The sequence below is a fragment of the Podarcis raffonei genome, chromosome 4 (assembly GCF_027172205.1).
Source record: "Podarcis raffonei isolate rPodRaf1 chromosome 4, rPodRaf1.pri, whole genome shotgun sequence".
NCBI classification, from domain to species: Eukaryota; Metazoa; Chordata; class Lepidosauria; order Squamata; family Lacertidae; genus Podarcis; species Podarcis raffonei.
The window spans coordinates 35,018,418-35,041,492 of record NC_070605.1 but is presented as its reverse complement, the minus strand read 5'-3'; the positions used below and the strand labels follow the sequence as shown (position 1 = coordinate 35,041,492).

Genomic DNA, 23,075 nt, shown 5'->3' with positions numbered 1-23,075 from the left:
GGCTCTCTTTGGGGATTTCCTGTTAGTGCTCCCAGTTGTACCATCTAACTCCTAACATGCTTGCCCATCCTTCTGCAGTATATGGCATGATCTGAACCAATCCAAACTGCAGTATTTGCTTGTTGTTTTAGATCTTGTTGGCAAGTTGTGACCTTCAATATTTCAACTGCTGTTTGAACCACTTTGTCTCTAAAGTTCTTGCAGATGAGCAGGGATGGCTTTGCATACCAGGTTTCTAAGTGGCCTCAGTTGGTGTTCATTGGGACAGCAGTTCAAAGGAAAGGATCCTGGACATTTCTGGCCATGTGATATGGAGAGAAGTATTTATCTTGCAATAGAGCATACTAGGTGGGTGGAAAAACACAAGACAATAGTCTGGCTAGCTAGCAATGATTCAATATCAGACATAGGCGGATCATTCTTCCCAAATTTCAAAGGATCACAAGTAGGGTATGTCCTCCTATATAAAGGTTTAATTATGAAGAATGGGGTAAGGCAACACTTAACCACTTTTATTCATTAATATAGTGAATTTTCAAAAGGTGCGCACACACGTGGCAACCACATATTTAAAACAGAAACAGAAACTGTGTTTAAATGCCAAAAAGGAGCTTGAGATCTGCCAGGGTGAGCTTTGTCGAAGAATCTACTCTTCCTGACAACACTTTCTGGGCCAGCTCTTTTTTCTTGCTTTGTAGCTCCGAGATCTTTTCTTCTACTGTCCCTTCACAGACAAACCTAAAATTAAGCACACAGCATTATGAGTACATCCTCATTGGTCAAGCTTTCAAAATAAATAAAGCACAGTGCAAAAGAACTGAATCAGGCCAGAGGGTTGGATCCTTACATCCTCCACCTTGTTGGCCAACTTTGACAGGGCGATGAGACAGTTCACCTAACAATCACTGTGTGTCAATATGATGTAAGGCGATGATTTCAAAGGGACTCCCTGCAGCACTCATCAGCTGATCAGTGCTGAAAGCAGACTCTTCAAAGGAGAAGGCTGTTGGTGCCAATCAGCTGACAAATTACTTTCTGAGCAGATTTTCTCAGCACCAATAATCTGTGGAGCACTGAATGTGAGCCCCTTTGAAGAAGCACCACCAACCGATTGGCACTGAGAGGAGCTCCTTTGATGACAGTGAAGCTTCAACAAGGAACGTCAGGTGTTGGCCAAGTGGGTGTAGTTTGGGGAAATGGGCTTCAAGGCCCTAATCAAGCTTGCATGCTAGAGGCTCCCCACTGCTGCTTTAGAAGAACTGAGCTGTGATCACTTACAAAGCTCATGAAAAGAGATCAGGAGAGCAGATCAGAATATCCCCCCCCCAAACTTCAGCCCCTTCCATATAGCACCTGAAGAAATCTCACGACCTCTAGAAATTATGCAAACAGAGATGGTGCAAAAAGCAAAGCAGGACCTGTGGATCGTGACATCGTTTTGCTGTCCCACGCGGTAAATGCGGTCACAGGCTTGGTCCTCCAGTGCTGGATTCCTGAAATTTAAAAAACTGTTCAGTCATTTCCCTCTTTATAACTATAGGTTAATCTAGCTGAAAGATATTTTAGCTCAGACAATTACATCTAGTACACAGGATTGCCAAAAACCAAGTCAGAGCTATCCCCTAACACTTTAAATCTATCTCAGCCTTGGAAGAAGTAGTGACAACATCTCCCTCAATTTCCTCCCAGCTTCTTGTCATCCTCCTCCCCCTGTTCTGTGGCACACCTGGAATCCTGTTCCTTGAACTGAAGGTGCTTGTGGGTAAAATGAGTCCCTGCTTCTTCATCTTCTCAAAGACCAACTAAGAACTAATCTGGAAGGCGATTTGCTAATGCAAGGTGATTTACTGACAACAGATTTAACAGTGAATATTTTTTATTTATTTAACAAAATTTATATGCCACTTCATTTTAGCAAAACCTCTTAGTAGTTCACAAGAAAACAAAACCCTCTTATGCGGTTTACAGAAATGTGCACTATATTTTCCAGTTGCAACGATCTGTAGGAACCAAATATATAATTTGGAGTCTTCCCGAATGATCCTATCCTTCTGGTCAACTCAGATCTGATTCTTGCAGCTGCAAACACACACACACACACACACAGAAGAAACACCACAAGAAGGTTTCTGTTAAGTGGCAAAAGCTGCCGCATCTTTACCAATGCATGTCAAGGAGAAAGAGATGGTTTCCTCCAACTAGATTGAGGCCAACACCTCCAGCCAGGAGAGAGATCATCATCACCTGTAACAAGAGAAAGCTGTGAGGTGTTGCACAATACATTTATACACCGTTTCTCCTCGGCACAACCTGCATACATTTTGCCAGTTACACTGCTTCTTGGTTTGTTTCCAGAATCAGTTAGAGTGCTGGATTTAGCCTATAAAACCCTAGACAGCTTGGACCCAGGTTATCTGAAGTATCACCTCCTCCCACAGACCCCTACCTAGACCTTTGCTGTTTTGGTATAGTTTCAAAATAAACCTTACGCTCCTTCTCTTGCAGCGCAATCCTAACCATGCCTACTTATAAGTAAGTCCTACTGAATTCACTGGGGCTTGTTCCCAGGTAAGTGAGGCTAGGGTTTTAGTCAAGAGTGTGGTTTTACAAGTTTTATTTTGTCTCTACTAGGGAAAGGTTTATGTTGTTGTTTTTGCTGACTTTTTGTTTTAATTGTATTTTATATATATATATATATATATATATATATATATATATATATATATATATAATCTCATCTATCTACTATATCTATCTATATATATATCATATCTATCTATATATCTTTTATATATAAAATTTGTAAGCTACCTAGAAAATGTTATGGGCCAGTGACTATATAACTATCAACATCATGAGCTAGAAACCTAGACTGGTGTTCTATAAAGCAGAAATTCTTAAATGCAGAATTGTGTGCCCTGCAATGCTTGTTTTTACAGTATATGGTATGTTAAACCTAGAATGTTTACTCAGAAGTAAATCCCATTGAGTGCAATAGGGCTTACTCCTAGGCAAATGGGTATAGGACTGTCACAGATTTTTGGCTAAAATGGCTACTGGTTAACCCTGCCTAGCAATTAAGGATCAGATCTTGCACCGATCTGACAACAAGCTACAAAACTCAGCAGCTTCTCTGATCTTTTCCCATACCTCAGGTCCTTCAGGATTATTGTTGAATTCCTCAACCACATCCATCCTCTGCTTAGGATTCACAGAGCCATCCACTGTGGCATATTTCATGCTCAGCTTCTCAAGGTGTACTGCCACAATCTTCAGCATACTAGTCCACTGAGAAACAATGACACTAGGAGGGGGGGAGAGAAACCAATCAATCAATCAATCAATCAAGTCCCTGGTGCAAAACTCACATTAACTACAAACCCACTAGAAGTGGCTTTAGACAAGTTATAGCTTCTCAGCCTTCACCTCACCCCTACTTTCTGTTATATGCAGGTTTATGGAGAAATGTTAAACATTTTGTTATGATCTTATGCCATGTTGGGAAAGCTTTATGTTTTGAAAAGGAGGCCTTGAAACTGTAAAAATAAAATTAAACAACAGCCCATCTTTTCTGGTTGGTGTAAAGTGTACTGAGATATGTGTATATGAAGTACTTAAAAACATTTGAGGTGGTACTATATAAAGTGATAAGTATTAATATTCTAAAATGGCTGGAATGCGATACATAAGCATACAAACGCCAAGCAAGTATCATTGTGAATGTTAAAATTACTGGAAACTATTCTTCTTGAATTGGATCTCGTACATTTTAATCTCTTTCCACCATTCATTTAATAAATCTACCAAGTCATTAGCGATGGCTTTCTCTCTGTGGTTAAGTATTGAAAACATAAAGACAAGCTACAAGCTTTATTCCAGGAATGAAGACCTGCAGCCCTCCAGATGTTGTTGGACGACAACTCCCATTACCCCTGACTATTAACTGGGCTGGTTGAGGCTGGTGTGAATTGGAGCCCCACGACGTGTCAACAGCAGAGTCCTCCCCATACCTGCTTTACCAGTTTACTTGGGGATCTACATTTCTCTTTCGCCCTCTTTGAATACTCCCAGATTTCAATGTATTTGGAATCCTGAGGTTGGCACTGCAAGAGTGTTCAGAAACTGCACCGGGAAATGGAAGCCCCTTCTTAATTTTTCTATTTGCGTGCAGTAGACCCTCTGGATACGAACTTAATTCATTCCAGGGGTCCGTTCGCACACCAAAAATTACGTAAATAGAGGTGCGCTTCTGTGCATGTGGTGAAACCCGGAAATATACACTTCCAGGTTTGCCATGGCTGTAACCCAAAGATTCAATATCCAGAGGGATACGTAAGTAGAGGTACGACTGTATTGTTCTTCCTCTAAGGTATACATCGTATACATCGTTATACATTGTATGAACTAAGATTTATGGAATAAACCTATTGAAACCAGCAGGCGTATCTTCACCATGTTCTTTAGTTCCAGTTGGTTTACTCTGAGTAAAACTCAGCTGAATAAAACCCTGTGTTTCTGAGTGATCACCTATCTAGATAGACAACTCTACCTGCCTTTGCTTCTGGAGAGGCAACTGCAGGTCCTTCTCACCATTACCTACACACCAACATTAAGTAGCATCCAAACCCACCCTTTGATGTTCCTCGAAAGTCATATGGTATGCCCGTACTTACGCTTTCTGGGAACGCCCTTTGATGGCCTTCAGCTCTTCCAAGAGATGCGACAGCTAGAAGGAGGGGGAGGAAAATGCACTTATAGCTCTAAGCAGGTTTACTCAGAAGTCCAACTGAGTTGAGTGGGGTTGACTTTCAAGTAACTCTGCTTGAGATTGAAGCCTCATTTATTTAAATCATTTTTATTCCACTCCAGCTGAAAAGGCTCTCAGAGTTGTTTGTGTAAGAGATCAATAACAAGCGAGTCATGCCTTTGGGCTTGCAATCTAAAATAGTGGTGGGCAAATACAAGGGTTGCCAGAACTTTGTTTTTCACTAGAACCCTAAGAGCTGCCCTCCAGAGCCAGGTGCAAAGGGCACAAAGCCAGACTTAAAGAATTAGAAGTCTGTGAGCTCATTCTAAGCCTAGGATTTTGTTTTCAGTACTAGAAATGACCTAAGCCCACGTTCCTTTCACACGAAAGTCCACACTTGGGTAGCTTTCTTCATTCCAGCAGTCTAATTTAGATGGAAAATACATTTTGTTGTTATCATTGTTCAACAATGGGAGTCAGAAACCCTTGCTGATCTACTGCAAATAATCCTGAGATCTGCCAAAGGATCCTGATCAAACTACTAGTAAGCCCTGATAAGACACAACACAAAAGGAAAAGTGGATGGGGAGGGAAGAGGAAAAAATAACCAACTCAGATACCACTTCTTAAAGCTACTGAACTGATCTCAGTTGAGGAGGGGCCAAATGGAGATGATTCCCATTTCTCTCTACACAACACGATAGGTTGACTCCAGATGTACTAATGCTAACGTTAGCCGTACAAATTTTAGGAACCCATATCTAAGATGGGATTTCCCATCTTGCTATATGAAATCACTACAAAGTTGAAACAGGTGGTTAGCCCACTTTGTATTGCGTAGGTACACAAATAAATCCCACAACAGAAGACTTGGTTCTTTGTCACTGTGTGTTTGACTGCACACTGTTAAGAAAGGAAATACATTTTGTACTGAGTTATAGCTTTTGTTTGTTAAAATGGTTACTTAGGCTGCGATCCTGCCCCTTACCTGGGAGTAAGCTCCGCTGAATTCAACAGGGCTTTCTTTTGAGTAGACATGGTTAGGATTGCATTGTTAAATCAGGGATGGGAAATGTGTGCCCTGCCAGAAGTTGTTCATGCCGGACTACTGACCATGGTGGTTGGGGAGAGTCATTGTCCTAGAGGGTCAAAGGTTCCCATTCCTGAGCTAAAGAAATTAACTGTACAGTGGTGCCTCGCAAGACGAAATTAATTCGTTCCACGAGTCTTTTCGTCTTGCGATGTTTTTCGTCTTGTGAAGCACGGTCTGTCGCAAGTGCGCCTCTTCAAGCGGCTTTAAGAAAAAAGTGAACAAACTCGCAAGACGTTTTCGTCTTGCGAAGCAAGTCCATAGGGAAAATCGTCTTGCGAAGCAACGCAAAAACCGAAAAACCCTTTCGTCTTGCGCGTTTTTCGTCTTGCGAGGCATTCGTCTTGCGAGGCACCACTGTATTGAGGTTCTTAAAAAAAATAAAAGTAGAGGGAAGGAAAACCCTGATCCTTAGAGCTTACTAGAAAAGATTGTCATAGCTCTGTTACCTTAAAGAGCGCCACACCTAATAGACATCAGGTGCCCTTTTAAATGTGTTGTGGAATGGGGGATTATTGGGTTGCTTCTGTTTCTGTTTTTATTACGTATTTTGTGGGGTTTTTTGTATTATGTACCACCCTGAGATCTACGGGTATAGGGCAGTGTACAAATTCAGTAAATAATAATAAAATAATAGATGGGCCCACCAAAATTGTCAGGAGCTGAGCTTTTTGGTGGTGCTTCATGCCCTAGAAATTAGTTCTCACTATACTCAGAAGAGAAAATTCAGCACAGTAGCCTCAGTGTTACAGAAAACCCTCCCAGGGGAGACACAGATGTCAACACTGTACAAATTGGGACATGCAGTGAAGACATATTTATTTCAGCAAGCATTTTAGGAATGCTAATGTTGTTCTTTGTGTTCTGTTTTATCTACAGATGTTTGATTCCTGCATTTCTTTTTGCTGCAAATCCATCACAAGATCTAGGATTCTAGGTGATTCATACGCATGCTAAATAAGTAATAACAACGATACCTTGGTGCTCTGTTTGGTTGCTTCGAAGAGATCCACGCTAAAAGCTGTACCAAAGAGGTACACCATAGGGTCACTGGTATCATTGGGTTCAGACAAGGTCAAAGCACTGAGCTGCTCCTCCAAGGAGAGGGAGATGCCTTCACTATTCAGGTTAGTCGGGTCCAGAGCCTTCAATGTAAAGAATACATATGGGGGATGGCAACTTTCTTACTGCAATTACATTTTTATCCCACCTTTCCTCCAAGGATCTCAAGGTGGCCTACACGGTTCCTCCCCCTCTCCATTTTATCCTCACAACAGCCAGGTGTGGTAGGCTAGGCTGAGAGATTGTGACTGGCCACCCAGGGAGCTTCAGGACCCAAACCCCCAACTCTCTAACCACTGCACACCACAGTTCTGAATCGGCTGCCTCCAAGCCTGTTCACATAGTTACCACTTTCAGCAAGGACAGGTGGCAGCAGCACTGGCGGAGCCTCAGAAGAAGGGACAAGATGTGAATGGTGGTGGAGACGGGAGGAGCATCCTGGCTATGCTTTTCCAGGGTGCCTTGTGGGTGGCATCTAAACTGCTGTGCTCCTGTCAGAAGATGAAATGGCACAGGTGTCAGAGCAACGGATTCCTGGAGCTACCATTCAGTTTCTTTAAGAAGAATCTGAAAACCAACCAGTGAATATTTTGAACAATTTTTTTTTGTATATAACTGTCAGGGAACTGCCATCGGAGGAGCAGGAGGTGAAAGGGCTCACAGAGGCTGAGAGAGAGTATTCAGCTGAGGAGGGAACCAGCAGGGGGAGAAGTGGAGTTCCAAGGGAAAGTGAGTCGGAGGGAGGGCTCAGAGACACTTCAAGCGAGAACAGTGGGGAGGTTTCAGGACCTCCCATAGGGACACCTACTCCTCGCCGGAAACTGTCACGCCGAGAGTCCAGAAGACGCGTTTCCGTTAAGGAGCTTTTATGCTGGAAGAAGTTCCGTAAACGCCCACTGTCCGATTCTACGAGCGACTGATGGAGCCATGCTTAAGGAGCTCCGTCACAGACAGAGGTTTGTGGACTTAGCCAAACTCTGAGGGACTAGGATTTTACGCACAAGCAGCTCACCATCCCATCACAATAACTGACAGATAGAAATGGGAAGTCCTTTTTATCTAGTTTTCTTTCTTTTTTTCTCTTCTGTTCCTCTCCCTCCCTCCCTCCTTCCTTCCTTCCTTCCTTCCTTTTTTGTTTTCTTTGGTGTCCTCTGCTCTTGGGTCTTTACTGGGATTATTCACATAAGAAGTTCAGGAAGGACCCTGACTGAGAAGCAGGGAAGGGAAGGTTTCTCAAGGTGAAAGGATGGGAGCAGAAAGGACATCTCCCAGGTGAGAGCTCCCACTTTGTGCGAGTCGAGGGTTAAGAGCTACCTTTGAGACAGGACTCTGCATTTTCTTTTCTTTTTCTGTTTTTATTGAGATTGGTTTGTTTTCAATAGTATTGTATTATGAAAAAACCTAAATATTACTATTCTTTTGGGGGGCAGAAAACCAACCAGGAAATGTAGGCCTGCAGATCTTTTGCAAATTTTTCAAGACGAAGTATAGCAGGTGGCACTAAAACAGGGATGGGGAACCGTTTTTAGACTGAGGGCCACACCCCAATCTGGGCAATCTTCCAGGGACCACAGGCTGGTAGTGGATGGGGCAACAAATGAAAATTTTCCTCATAGTGGGCTCGATTTTTACACCCCCCCCCACTCTCAATCCTCCATCTAGGAAAACAAGAGGCATTTTCAGAGTTCAAGGATACCTTTTAGTAGACAAAAACACTTGGGGAGGGTGCAAAGAAGAGCTGGCGAGGGGCACAGCTGGAAGAGGGGGATTTGTAGCTGTGGAGGGAGCGCAACTTGGAAAAAGCCTTGAGGGCCAGATTGGGGGAGCTGGAGGGCCTCACCCGGCCCCTGGAGTTCCCCACCCCTGCACTGTATTCTGGAGATTGCTGAAATATATACTGTAGAATAGCTACAGAACAGGGCAAAATGAGCTGCGGGGGTGAGGCCACCCTCATCACATCCCTCTCAACACTTTTTCTGCAGTTGCTAGGGGGAGGGGCAAAGAGATTAAATTCCAACCTTTGTCAAATGGGTTCTCCCCAGGCTGCTGTCCTGTAGACTGCATCTCCTGCCGTTTGATGTAGGACTGCAGGGTTGACCTGGTTGAAGAAACCACCGTTAAATTTAGGCAGTTTTGCAACCCGTTTCCAAGGTATAAGCACGATAAATGTAGATGGATGGGGACAACGTTGAACACAAAAGGAGAGAAAACTTGGGGGAAAAGAGGCAGCATAATTGACTCCTGCCCCCCAAAGAACAGTTCTGTTCTCTTTTCAAAAACGACTCTCTGCTGAGACAGAACACATTCTGTTCCTAGTATCATCTTGCTAACAACATGAAAATGGCAGCGGCATCAACATGCCAGAAAATAAAAGTCCTCATTTAAACTATCAGGAGACTAACAAGAATCTAGGTCAATGAGGAACAAAATGCTTAGCATGTGAAAGCACTAAAGGGGGTGAAAGAGTACTATTCTCCCTTATTTGGCAGGAGGTGAGGACACTGAAATACTTTGCAGAGATATTATTATTACTAGAACTGCTTCTAAATTAATTAAGATACTACACTAGTGATATTACTTTCATTAATAAATTCATTTATTGTGCTCTGCCTTTTTATAAACCACTTTGAAGTTTCTTCTAACATCAAAGTGGTATATAAAATGAATAACTAGTATGCCACCCTACTGCTAAATGAATTAATACACCGCACTACCACCACTAATGAACTAATCAATGTACCACTTCATGTCCAAATTGGCTTCTAAGTGGTATGTGACCAAGATGGTGATTCCTATTGCATAGAGCACTGAATTATCAGGACATCTAGGGAAGGGATGTGAGCAGAGCAGGTTTGCATCAGGAGGGCTTCAGAAAGTGAGGTCATTGTGTACACTGTCCTTTACAGGCTGAAATGTACTCATTCTTAATGCCTTCTCAGGTCTCTATCATACCTTGATCTTCTGAAAAGCACATCATACACCGATTGCTCATCTTCAGAGAGTTTTAGTCTGTGCAGTCGAGTGCAACGTTGAGGCAGCAATACCTAGAGAGAGAGAAAAGAAACAGACAGAAAAGTGTGTCAGTATAATTTGCACTAATATGGCTTTTCAAAGAGACATTTCTCCTATGAAGGGTCCAGGTGGCACATTTTGCTTTCTGGCCACCAGCAGGTCTAAGGATTCTATGCAGATTGAGCACTGGCTCCTTTTACACTTCTGTATTTTAATGAAATGAACTTCTGTGATAATACCTAAACTAATCATAAAATGAGCTTTTCAGGCAGCCAAAACACAGCCTCAGTAAGTCCAAAGAAGCAAATTTTGACAGATGCTTAAAATCCCACTGTTTAGAGTCCCTTTGTTAAGAAAAAAATAAGCAATGTACAGAACAGGGGTGGGTGGGTGGAAAACTAGTAGCTCACCAAGCCATTTTCAGTGGCCTGCCAGCCCCTGACCCAGTTTACTGATGGCATCAGGACTGAATGAAGTGCCTGTCGTCTAGCAGCTGCCAATGAGAGCAAATCAAGAGCCAGAAAGGGGAAGGAGCTCTCTAGTCCAATGTTTCCAGAGTGCTGATGATGAGCTCTGGAAACAACGGAGATCAGGGCACTCCTTCCTGTTTCTGGAGTGCTCTGATCTCTTTTCAGCATCAAGAGCCAGAACACTTCATTTGCTGGTAAATGAAACCTGCAGATGGAAGGAAAATGGCACATTTGGCTGCATGTGCAGAACTGCCCTAACTGGCCATCAGTGAAGAGAACATAAATCCCAGAGACAGACAAAAGGAGATGGGCCATCAATTACCAAAGGCTTGCCAGATGAGTCCAGCTGGTCCTTAGTCCTTCGCAATAAGAGGCTCCTGGTTAAGAGCGTCAACCTCTCTCCTCCTTTTCTTGTATTGTTATCCACCTGATTCTTCCACACCTTGAATTCATCGAAAGGAGAGCAGCGAAGGAATCTAGGAGGGCAAATGGCAGCAAGAGGAAGGCAGGAGTGACAGGTGAAGTAAAACCACTAGGCTCCATGGAATTGGGGTGGCCAGGAAATATTTTCCATCTAAAGGTGTTGGGACAAAAGTTAACCCCCCTTTTTAATGTGTGCACTTTTCCTAAGGTGTTTTTAAATGTGCACGTATTTTCTGAAGGTGTGCGTCTTATGAAAACAGGAATTTGCTTTCTTTGCAGCATGTGTGACAGACAGTGAGAGAAAAACTTGTAAGCTGAAGGCCGATTAAAGAAGAGACTTGCAAATCAGAGTTAATCTACAAGGTATGATCATGGGTGTGTTCAACTCACCTTAGCAGGGCGTACATATCCAAGAGGTTGTTCTGAATGGGTGTCCCAGTGACGGCCCACCTGGCGGTAGCTCGCAATTTACAGGCTGCTATTGAGGCCTGGACTTTGGGGTTTTTGATGTTATGGGCCTCATCCAGTACAATTCGAGCCCAGTGTATCCAGAGCAGGGGAGAGAAGGGAGCGGACTTATCCTAGAGCAGAAAGTAGACCTGGTTTTAAAATGCAAGACTTGGAAGGAAAGGGGGCAGAGTTTAGCTGAAAAATAGTTTAATTTGGTCAGGGTCCGAGTCTATGACATTAGATTACAACTACTACTCCTGTAATAAGGATTTAATATTTCAAACAAATAAAAACACTTAAATTTGAAAAAAAAACATATTTCAACTTGAGACTTAATTATTTTTATTTTTGGCTAAATTCTCCTCTTCTCTGCAATTACACAACTCAGATGTGATGCATGATATCCTTGTTGCTAACTTGGCACAAACCAATCTGATGGCAAGGCTACCCACCATACGCATTTTAAGACTAAAATGCAGCTTTTATCTCAGCATCTCCTAAAAGCAAGTCTGGCATGTTTTCAGTCACCTGCACAACGTGGTCGTCAGCAGCAACTTCTGCTTCTTCCTTCTGTGTAGGGATTTCCTTGGCAAGAATACTGTAAGTAGTGACAACAATGTCGTATTCAGAAAGCCTGTGAAGAAGAGGAGAGGGAGAGCTGGTAAGCAATATGACCACTTTAGGATTTTAATCTTGATGCAGAATCAGTGTGGCTGCTTCCAAAAGGTCACACTCAAGCTCACAAGCACCAATCGTACGTATGCTTGTTCAGAAGTAAAGTCCATTGTGACCAACGGGCTTACTCTCCAATAAGAGTGCTTGGAACCACAGCCTGTGAATAACTCAGCACGGAGTCTTCTTAGGAACAGAAAAGAAGGAACCAATGGCAAACTTGTCACCTGAGGTCCTTCTCCATGTCCCCACCCATTCCCCAGGAGGTCTGGAGGGTGGCAACTCAAGAGTGGGCCTTTTCTGTGGTGGCCCCGTCTATGGAATGCTCTCCCCAGAGAGGCTTGCCTGGCACCATTATTACAAGACATTCCTCTTTACCCAGGCTTTTGGCCATTATGTGTTCTATGGCCTGTTAATACTGGGGGGCGGGCTCTTAGTATTAGTTTATTAATTTGCTGTCTCTCATTATGCTTTTATTATAGTGCTCTGTGAAATGTGTTCTTAATGTTGTACACTGGCCAGGGATCTTTTGATAAAGGGAGGTATATAAATTGAATATTGTAACAATAAACTTGACTTCTATCAATTGTGTGTATATTTTCTTGGCAGAGATGGGGAAAGGAAGAGACAAAGTAGAACACGTGGTGCCACAGAACTTGTATGTCGACACCAGAAGAGAAAACACACCCTGTAGAATCACCTCAGCCCAATAACTGAGGAAGTACTTCTCATTTGCTTTGAAAGGACGTGCAGCAATGGCCTCCAGCAACAAGATACACAAAGCAGGACACAGCTGCAGTATGCCCATTGCCCACATCTTTTGCGCATTTAGCTTGCAGTTTCAAGTATACACATGGAAGGTGGGGGTGCTCTTGCGAGATCTCACAGGTCAGATTGTCCCGCGAGGTCTCGTGAGAGAATCCCTACCAGTTCCAGTGCTAGCAAGGCTGAGAGCTTAAAAGCAGTCTTTGCACCAGGGTTGCTTTTTCCACAAGTGTCAGAAAGATGGGAGGGTGGTTCTTGCTGAACCTCTACTGGTAGGGAGTTCCAAAGGGCAGTACCTGCCGCACTAAAGGCTCGGTGTCTACTGAAGGCCAGCTGAAGCATGGGAAACCATCAAGTGTCCCAAGAGAGGATCTCAGAGGTGGAGCATAAGGAATCGTATGGTCCTTAAGGCACTTTGGGAGCAAGTTGGGCTCAAACAACAAAAAAGGTGTTCTTTAGCTTAACTCAGGTGACTATGTTGCATCAGCTCTCTATCCCTGTGCTGCTGCAATTCAGGATACCTAAGCATTGGACCAGGCTAAGGCTCTTTAACTTCCAATGAGCTGGAAGCTGTGCACTTACACAGTCGTGTTCTTAACCCGGCTGGATCCATGGTACAGGCAGACTCTCAGCCTGCCGCTTCTGACGTGTCTTTCTACCTCTTTTTTCCAGTGATGGATCAAAGATGCGGGGCAGACAATCAGCGTGCCGTGGGAATTGATTACAGAGGTATCTTGAAATGCAAACATTAACAGGTAAAGATGTTTCATGGTAATGTCTCAGTGATGCAGAAAAGATAATAATACTGCAGGCAGTCTTTGCCACATTTGCTTTCCAACCAGTAAGTGAATCTCATTTTATTAAATGGTGAAAAACAAGTGCAGACAGTGCTGCTAAAATTGGCGGTATCTTGTTATTTCTGTACCTTGCCTTGACACTGAAAGCTCGAGTTTCTTCTCTTTCCCTTTGTCCTTCTGTAAACACTTCTGAACCAGAACAAGAGCAATCATTGTCAGAGTCTTCCCTAAGCCCATATCATCCGCTGGGAAGAGAAAGCAGCATAGAACAAAATAGAAATCAGGGAGTGATAGGCATGTTTGGTGCTGGATATCTTAACTTGCTGACTCAACTGTCTGGCAGGTAAAACTATTTGCTAAGTGTCTCGCTGTGGTGCCCCATCCTTCAGGGAACAGAAGGAATTGGATCTGACATGTAGAAAATGTTCCTTCATCCAAGCATGGGCAACTTGTGGTCATCCAAATGTTGTTGGACACCACCTCCCATCAGGTCTAAGGCAGCATGACCAATTGCCAGGGATTATGGGAGTTGTAGTCAAACAATACCTGGAGGTTCAGAAGCTAGTCAACAGGTTTATCCAAGAGAAGCTCTAGTTGAACATTAAGATGAAGTAAGGATTGCATTGTAAGGACCTGTCCATTCTCACTAACAGCCTTCCATCATCCAAGACAGGATGTTTGTAAATCCTTCAAGGGCCATAGGACAGATTTGTGATAAGCCTAAGGCCCTTTCCCAGAGCTCAGATTAATATTTTAGGGTGGAAGGGCCACACAACCTTCCTATTCACCCCCTTGTTCAACACAAAACCTAAAAGCAAAGCTACTTTCATTACAATCTATCTGACAGCAAACACCAGAATCACATAATGTCTAATAGTTCCTTACCCAAAATTCCTCCACACGGTTTCTGACTCTCCCTCCAGAGAAGCCAAGCAAGCGCCTGCTTCTGATGCAGGAGCAAGGAGACCTGAGAAAGCCAGCCATAAGGTGCAGAATTAATGGCTTTTTCATGTATTTACGGTACAGATCAATTGCGCAGAGTTTACAGCTAGGATGGGGAAACTGAAGCCTTCTAGATGTTGCAAGACTCGAACTTCCATCATCCTGAACCACTGGTCATGCTGGCTGGCACCGACAGGTACCACAGACTCCCTATCCCTGAACTCCAAGGTAACCAGAATGGCATACATGTCAGGTAATGAATTGCTTTTTGAAGAAAGGTACACTCAGACCTCTGTCTCAATAAAGTATAAAGTTTAGCTTAAAACAAGACACGTTGTTTATTTATAAAAATAATTTTATCCCATGCTTCCTTGAGCAGCTTACGTGGGATTCTTCATAGTCAGCCAGCTACCATCCAGATCCACAACCACTTTGTTTTAGCAATAATACAGCACTGGGCACTCCCAGGCCATTAAAACTGGGGTTATGCAATCAGCCTACAACTCTATGATCCCACAAACTAAGATGGTTGGGTGGGACTAATCTGCCCTTTATTAATCTTCATCACATTTTTCTTAAGCAGATGAGTAACACGGCAACTGTACAATTTAGTAAGATTCATTGCTCCCTATTGCTAGGCGGCAGCAAACATTTGTAGCTATTCGTTTCAAATGGAAGACGAGCCTCGAAGGGTTTTACTGAAAGCAGAAGATCACAGATGAAACTATTTCAACCCCTTTCCATGATCTCTTTCTTGCCTGCACAAAAATCGCTCAACATTTGTAGGCGCACTGCTAACACACTTTTTAACTTGGCGACATATTGGGGAGAAAAGATTATAGGGAAAGCAAGCTGCGCAATGCTTTTAATTTGTCCCAGCTCACCTTTAACCCAGGTGGATCTTCAGCCACTGCCTCCTCCTTCGGGCAGGACTTAAGGGAACTGTGAAGCTGGTTGATTGCATCACTGGTGGCATCATACACGGCTCGGAGGCGGTCTTCAGTCATTCGGCCTCCATAAAGGGCCTGCATACGGGAATCCTCTAAAATACAGTAGCAGGAAAATTAGAACAATGAGAAATCACAGTGCTGATTCTGAAGGATGTGTGATGTAGCAGTTAAGGCAGAACATAGTTAAGCGGTTAAGTGTCATCAAGCAAGATAGGTTAAACATTTGCATGGGGAAGTGTCTTCACTTAACAGCACAGCTAAATATGCATTAATTTATTATTTATTATTATTACTATTACTATTATTATTATTATTTGAATTTATATACCGCCCTACACCCAGGGGTCTCAGAGCAGTTCACAGAATAAAATCAAGATATAAAACCACAAAATACATAATCAAAATAAAAATACATTTTAAAAGGGCACAGGATGTAAATTGGATCAACCAAAGGCCTGGTTAAAAAGAAACGTTTTTGCCTGGCACCTAAAGGTGTATAATGAAGGTGCCAGGTGAACTTCCCTGGAGAGAGCATTCCACAGATGGGGAGTCACTGCTGAGAAGGCCCGTTTATGGAATCCTTCCCACTCGTAAATGAATGTGCTGGGGGCGGGGGGAGCCCAATCTTTATATGATACAGTGGTACCTCAGGTTAAGAACTTAATTCGTTCTGAAGGTCTGTTCTTAACCTGAAACTGTTCTTAACCTGAGGTACCACTTTAGCTAATGGGCCTCCCGCTGCCGCCGCACGATTTCTGTTCTCATCCTGAAGCAAAGTTCTTAACCCGAGATACTATTTCTGGGTTAGCAGAGTCTGTAAGCTGAAGCATCTGTAATCCAAGGTACCACTGTACTTGTAACAAAACCATACTGGATTTCATCATGGCTGCCCCCTCTCCCACTTACCTCTATAAGTGCTACTGGAACACTGACTAGATCCCAAAGGAGGGTGGAGCTCTAAGGAGCTGGCTACATGGGGCTCCCAGAATGGCTTTGGTCCTCGCCCTGTAACAGTATTTGGCTGTTCTATGGTGGTCTTGGAGAACGGATTGTGCAGTTTCTCTTCACGCTTACTGCTGTTCACGTCTACTGCTGTGTAAAAACCGATTGAAATATGCAGAAAATTGTAAGTGGTACAGTCTTTCCTGGACAGTACCAATTAAGGCTGCAAACGCTCCTCCGTATTTTGTTTTGATAAACCAGGGGTGGAGAACCTGCGGCCTTCCACTGACGGGAGAGGTAAACTCTTGGCGCTGACCTGCTGTGGGACGCAGGCAGCTTATCTGACTTCCCTGCCTGTCAGGGCTGACTCCAGGTTTGGGAGGACACTTCCGGACCTTCTCTGTGAGTCTATCTCCTTGCCACCATTAATCATCAGCTGCTCCTTTGTCCTTGCCACTTCTTGCTTGCCAGGCAGAGAGCCAATGAGCAAGCAGGCAGTGGCATCTACTGCCCCTCCTCTTCCTCACCACCACTGTCTGGGCCAGAGAGAGACAAGAGAGGGAAATGAGCAGGTTGCAGTGGTGAAAAGGAGGAGCAAGTCAGGATGGGGGGGTTATTATCAGTGAGCCCTTTGCTGGGGCTCTTGGCAGAGGCATGATGATACCAGTACTGCTGCTTCTGGAAGATCAAGAATGCAACTATGTACTCAATGATAAAGGAAAAGGTTTCTTCCTTAGGCATATGAAACGTGATGTTCCTAATTCTGAATGAATAAGCTTACCTTCCTTTACACTTTCTTCTGCCTCCAAGTTCAGAGAACTCAGTGCTGCTTCCAGGTCCTGCACCTGCTTTAGTAACCGCTCGCCTTTATCGGGTAGTGCCTGAACATTCACGATTTTCAAAGTGTTCTAGAGAGAAGAGGGGGGGGAAACAAGGGAGAGAAATGTGTTATTGACTACCTGAATGCTCAACTTCCCCACCTTTACCTTACGTTTTCTCCGCAACAGCTTTGAAATATTTAAGAGTTACATAGAAATCAACCAGCAAGCAGGAATTTGGATGACTCTCATATAATAAATGCCGCATGTACTCCATTGCATGCACAAGCCTACATATCCCCACTGACTTCCCTTTGCTATGAACAGGTCAGTCACTGAGAGAACAGTGCTTGGTCCAACCAAGCAGACTACTTATGCTCTTATCAGTGGAACACCGGATTAGGGAATTGTTTCCTGTGAACTTCCAAGAAGGAAGAGTGCCACATGTCAACGAGAATGAAGGAAGCACACATAACTGGAACCAGCAAATAACTGAGTATTGGGGAAGTTGAAGAGAAGTTACTGCTCTGTTCCACTTTGCTGCTGCCCCTATTCATCCTCCCTTTCTCTTTGACCCACCTTGTGCAATATTGCTGCCATCAATCAGCCCCAGATATTTGGCTGCCTAAAGCAGAAGAGCAAATGATGCCCCAAATACACTTAAATCAAGGTGTTTAGTACACAGGGTGGCCAAGTTATTGTGGCAGCTCAGGCAGAGAAGCCCGTAAGCTCCTCTCCCACACTGGCAGTAAAAGCATGATAAATCAAATAGCTAACAATTTGCTGCCCGTTAACATCACTCAAGCTTCACTGTGTCTAATGGGAGGGCTGGCTTCAGGTGGCATTTTATTTTATAGTCTTCAGAATAGTTTAAATGGTTAAAATTGCCCAAGAAGTAAATTTACTATAGTAACATTTTCACACAGGGATCTGTGATGTGGGGTAGAAAATTTTCAAGTGCTTTAGGTTTCCCTTTTCCATTTAATAAGTGCATTAGCAACAATGAATGGATGCCAATTGCAGATACAGTATTAGGCAATATTTTTTATCTTTGATAAATATGACTAAAATAAATCACTGTAGCATCAGAAAATTTTCCAACGCAACTGACAATTTCTGGATGCAAATTAGCCTAAGTAGCAATTCAAAAATTTCCAGAACACCCACATCACTGATTTGGATATATGTATTTAAATGCTTTATTATTAACTGCTTCTTTCAAATATTTCCTGGGGGGGAGGGATGACGACTATGTGTTGGCTAAACTGCATATTCATTACAAGCTTGTGGGCTTCAGACAAAATGTATGCAATACACTTCGTGTGACACTGGCCTAAGGCAAAGTCTGATTGCCTTCATTATAATTTTTATAGAACTAGCCCAGTTTTACCAAGGCTCAAGGAGTTGCTATTTTGATATGGGAAGCCTTTGGCGATCAGGTACAGAAAGAATAAGCAAGCAAGTGTATGATCAAAAGAGAGACCTTTTTCTGCTTCAGCTGAGCTGAAAGTTGGCTATGAAGAGCTTTGGAATCCAGACTTTCTGCCATTTGCAAAGAGGCCTTTTTGTGTGATGTGGAAGACAAATTCTTTTGACTGCGATCCTTCTGCTGTTGGGAATCCAATTCCTGCCCAACAGGCAATTTGGAAGATACAAATCTGTCACGTTCATCACTGCTGGCATTTTTACCAGAACTGCTTTTATCTTCTGGAGCAGTTTTCAATTGTAATAGTTTCTCTGGGTTTTCTTTAGGGTGCACCGCTGGCAAGCCTGTTAATTCCTGAACAGTCACAACTTGCCTGGGCATCAGTGTTGTCTCTTCAGTTCCCCAGTTGTTACTTGTCTTCATTTTTACTGCTTTGTCCCTGCAGGTTTCTGATCCTCTCCTTCCAAGTTGCGCCTCATTAATAGGCTTTACATCTAATGTTTGGCCACTGAACCTGGGCCATGACTGCTTTGGACCTTCCTCTTCTTGCAATCCATATTCAGCAGCTCTCAGAGCTGAATCCTGCCTTGTGTGTCCAGAAGTTGTCTCAAACTTTTTGCTTGAACTACATTTGTGTGTACCCAAAAATACTGGCTTTTTAATTTCAGTTGTGGACTCGCTTGCTTTTGTTTCTGTTTCTATTCCTTCCTTGGGTGATCCTTCACATTTTTCTCCCAACTTTTTGTTCTTGATCACCTCTGGTGCTGGATGTTCTTTCTTAACAGATTCAGATGGCAACTTCAGCTGATCCTTGTTATCCAGAACCTGTATTTTATCCTCATTTCTTGATAAGTTTTTGTCCTCACTGTAGTTTGTTTGTTTGAAAGATTCATGATTCTTGCTTGGTACTTTGAATGGATTTCTTTGATCTCTATGATTATGGAGCAGACTTGCTTCCGAGACTTGCTGAGATTGTGGCTTATTTGGAAATATGGTGGCTTTAGAATCCTATAAGACACACAGGTGGAATGTTAAGTTTACCATATAAATCAGACATCTTGGAAGCTAGAGCTAAGTGCTCTCTATGCTTCTGCAGAATAGTTGCACAGAAACTCATACATAGGATAAAAAAATGACATTCAGGGGATCTTTATTTTCATGTCTTTTTAAAAGTTATAATAATATTTTTTTTGAAGATTTGGAAACTACACAGGTATTGAGTTTAAAAGGCTGTCCCGTACAGTTCCCCATTCTTCATAACAAATGGTATGACTGCTAATGTTCATTACATCCAAACCCAATACACTTCCTCCAGTCTCTGTTCTTTCTACCTGCCATGGGATACTTCCACACCATCTCTTCCCTTCCAGTTTAGCTTTACTGCAGCGATAGAACAGCCTGTTAAAGGAAACAAAACATGGAGAATGAAGCTAGTTTTCAATACTAATGCCCCATATCCCTGCCATTAGAAATATCAAGGGTTCTTCAGAAAATATACTTGTATGTGTCTGTCTCCTGTTGCTGCATCAAAAACTGGAGGTCCACCACATGTTTCTCATGCACCAAGCAGTGAGAAGGGCAAAGCCTGTAGAAAGGAACAAGGGATATTCATATAAGCAGGAAAATTTAAGGAATCATAAAACAGCTTCAGCACAGGAGAATTTTCTGTTAGATTTTTGCCCAAGATGACCATCCAATCTAACACTCTAGCCACATGCCAGGGCCACATTCCCACCACCTCAACAGGCATATACACAATTAGCACCATAGCAGGTAAATTTGCATCACATAATGGGGCCACACTCAGTATTAATGCAATAAATAAGCCGAGCCATCTACTACAAAGGCAAGCAATCCCTTCCAAGGCTACTCACTCGCCAATCGAAACATTATCACCTGATCCCAAATTTGAAACCTATTCTAATCCCACAAATATGTTACTACAGAACAAATCTATTTTCCAATGACACCAAACAGCTCTCCTTTAAAGAGTAACCTGGACTAAATGTAAACCATCTTCCATGGTTTGTCTGGTGTGGTGTTTGTTTTTTAAAAAATTCCTTTGCAATTAAAAGTGGCAGAAACAGAAAGGTATTTAACCTACTTTGTGAGCAGCACAAATTCACATGGCTGCTGGCCTTGGACACCACACACATAAAAGCTTCTGCCTTTGTTTGGGCCATCCCGGATACCAGTCTTCAAAAGGCAGGGATGACCTAGACAGGAACAAAGTGAAAGATAAATATGAGGAAAATAGAAGCATGACAGAGGCTCTGTGTCATCAGTCAAAATTTCATCTCACTTCAAGAACCTGTATGTCTTTATTACATTTTCATCTCACTCTTTGCCTGCCCTCCCCAAGAAGCTTACAAGGTTCTTTATCTCTCTCAGCCATATTTTATCCTCAAAACAGGCCTGTGAGGTAGGCTAGGTTGAGACATATTGACTTGCTAAAGACTAGCCTTCCTAGTGCTGTAGTTAGCCACTTCTGTACCCTGTACAGACATTCACACCTGTGATTCCCTCACTCACACTGCATTTGGGTTCTACTGCTTAAGAAAAAGTTAAAATCCATATTTCAACCAGTAAGAATTCCTTTTGTCAGTATTGCAAACAATCTCATCAGGATTAGCTACTGAGCCTCTAGTCATTCCAAGAGGTCTGCAGCCTTGTGAGGAAAGGGACAGAGTGTGCAACTCTAGCCTATATAGGTGTACTCAAATGACCCACTGAGCTCAAGTGTGTATAGTCAAACCATGCCATTATTATATGAATCCAGTTCTTCCCCGGTCCTGCGTTTTAGCATAGGCCCATCAGTCAGAGCAACTGCCCGTTTTGGGTGGTAGGCAAAGGAAGCAAATTGTTAATGTATTATTGCTGCTGCTGTATTTTTACTGCCACGGAGGGAGAGAGAAGCTTATGGACTTTTTTTGCTTAAAGCCATAACTACTGAACTGGCTATGTACCTCGGCAGTAGCAGCCGACAGTCTACCCTGCAGAAGTTGCAGGATTCCAACTCCCACCAGCCAGTATGGCTAATGGTTAGAGATGGGAACTGTAGTCTCGCAGCAGCTGAAGGGCCAGAGACTGCTGTTCAGCCTCAGGCGGCAGAAGCTGTCGATCTGGCCCTGATTTGCAGCCAGGCACAGAAACCTGACATGCACCTGAGCGCAAAGCACTGCCAGGCTCTTTGCCAAAGTAAAGGTAAAGGTACCCCTGACCATTAGGTCCAGTCGTGGCCGACTCTGGAGTTGCGGCGCTCATCTCGCTTTATTGGCTGAGGGAGCCGGTGTACAGCTTCCTGGTCATGTGGCCAGCATGACTAAGCTGCTTCTGGCGAACCAGAGCAGCACACGGAAACGCCGTTTACCTTCCCGCCAGAGCGGTACCTATTTATCTACTTACACTTTGACGTGCTTTCAAACTGCTAGGTTGGCAGGAGCAGGGACGAAGCAACAGAAGCTCACCCTGTCACGGGGATTTGAACCGCCGACCTTCTGATCGGCAAGCCCTAGGCTCTGTGGTTTAACCCACAGTGCCATCCACATCCCTACTTTGCCAAAGTAGCTCTGGTTATTTTGCTGGTGTTGCTATTTCCCCTTCCTTAGCTCTCTGAAAGCAAAGGAGGCAGCCTGGTGCCTAGCAAGTAAAGACATGCCCGATCGCCCCAGCAAACTTCATTTTTTTAGTATTTTTTACTACTTTTTAGTGTTGTGAAATTACAATCAAAACAAAAAAGGAGACGAAAACGCCAAAGATGATGATGATGATGATAATAATAATAATAATAATAATAATAAAGCATCGACCGGTAACAAGGAATCCATTTGCAAATAACAAAGAGAGGTGCAAAAGTGAAAGCATGCTGGAGCAGCGAGCTCGGCTCGTATTGAAAGTTGCACAAAATCTCAAAAAGAGCCAGGCATCTGCACCCCACACGCAGGGATCCGAGCGCCCCGCCTGCGCCTCCCGGCTCCTCACCGTGCCCGCTGCACAGCACTATCTCCATAGCCGAGCCGCTAAGCAGACGCCTCGCCTTCCTGTCGCCTCAACCCGGCAAAATTCTGTACAGGGTGGGCGGGAGCGGAGAGAAAAGACCTGAGGTAACGCCCTCCCGCCCCCGTCAATCCCCCAAACTGCCAATCGCGTCGTCCTCCTTCGCCTGCGGAGCCAATCACGACGAAAAGTAGGCGGGCCTGAGGGAAATACGGACGGGCTGTTGAGCCTCCACAGAGCGCAGACGGAGCGCGAACGGCGTTTCCTCTGCCCGTACGGCTGCCCAATCACAGCAAGCGGAGGGGAAAGAAAGGGGCGCTGGTTGGTGGGGGAAGCAGCCAATGGATTCATACTTCGGAATTCCCCGGGTTGTTGCCAGCTGGGCGACTGGTTTCATGCTCTTTGCAGACACACAGCGCCCTGTGATGAACTGCAGTTGGACGAGCTCGCGCTCGCTTTCCCCAGTGTCATTTGCACCCCCAGAGATCCCGCCCTCTCCCAGTCCCTTTGGAG

The 23,075-nt window shown here is 43.7% G+C and overlaps 1 protein-coding gene across 3 annotated transcripts; it reads right to left on the bottom strand.

Moving 5' to 3' along the window:
• Positions 1–491: 491 nt before the first annotated feature.
• TTF2 (transcription termination factor 2) lies at positions 492–22,658 on the bottom strand. 3 transcript variants are annotated; one of them, XM_053386160.1, is made up of 23 exons: positions 22,548–22,658; positions 20,671–20,782; positions 20,065–20,151; positions 19,898–19,964; positions 18,624–19,574; positions 17,104–17,230; positions 16,287–16,472; positions 15,315–15,472; positions 14,374–14,455; positions 13,617–13,733; positions 13,274–13,424; positions 11,783–11,888; positions 11,195–11,385; positions 10,704–10,857; positions 9,852–9,943; positions 8,918–8,997; positions 7,248–7,390; positions 6,815–6,982; positions 4,674–4,726; positions 3,151–3,304; positions 2,162–2,244; positions 1,419–1,493; positions 492–738 (listed from the first exon to the last, which is right to left on the bottom strand). In XM_053386160.1, the coding sequence occupies exons 1-23, from the start codon at positions 22,573–22,575 to the stop codon at positions 594–596; spliced, it is 3,510 nt and encodes a 1,169-aa protein (XP_053242135.1). In that variant the 5' UTR covers positions 22,576–22,658; the 3' UTR covers positions 492–593. The 3 variants fall into 3 exon arrangements, with proteins under 3 accessions (XP_053242135.1, XP_053242137.1, XP_053242138.1); XM_053386162.1 differs by having other exon boundaries at positions 16,287–16,469; XM_053386163.1 differs by lacking the exon at positions 13,617–13,733.
• Between the last annotated feature and the right edge of the window lie 417 nt (positions 22,659–23,075).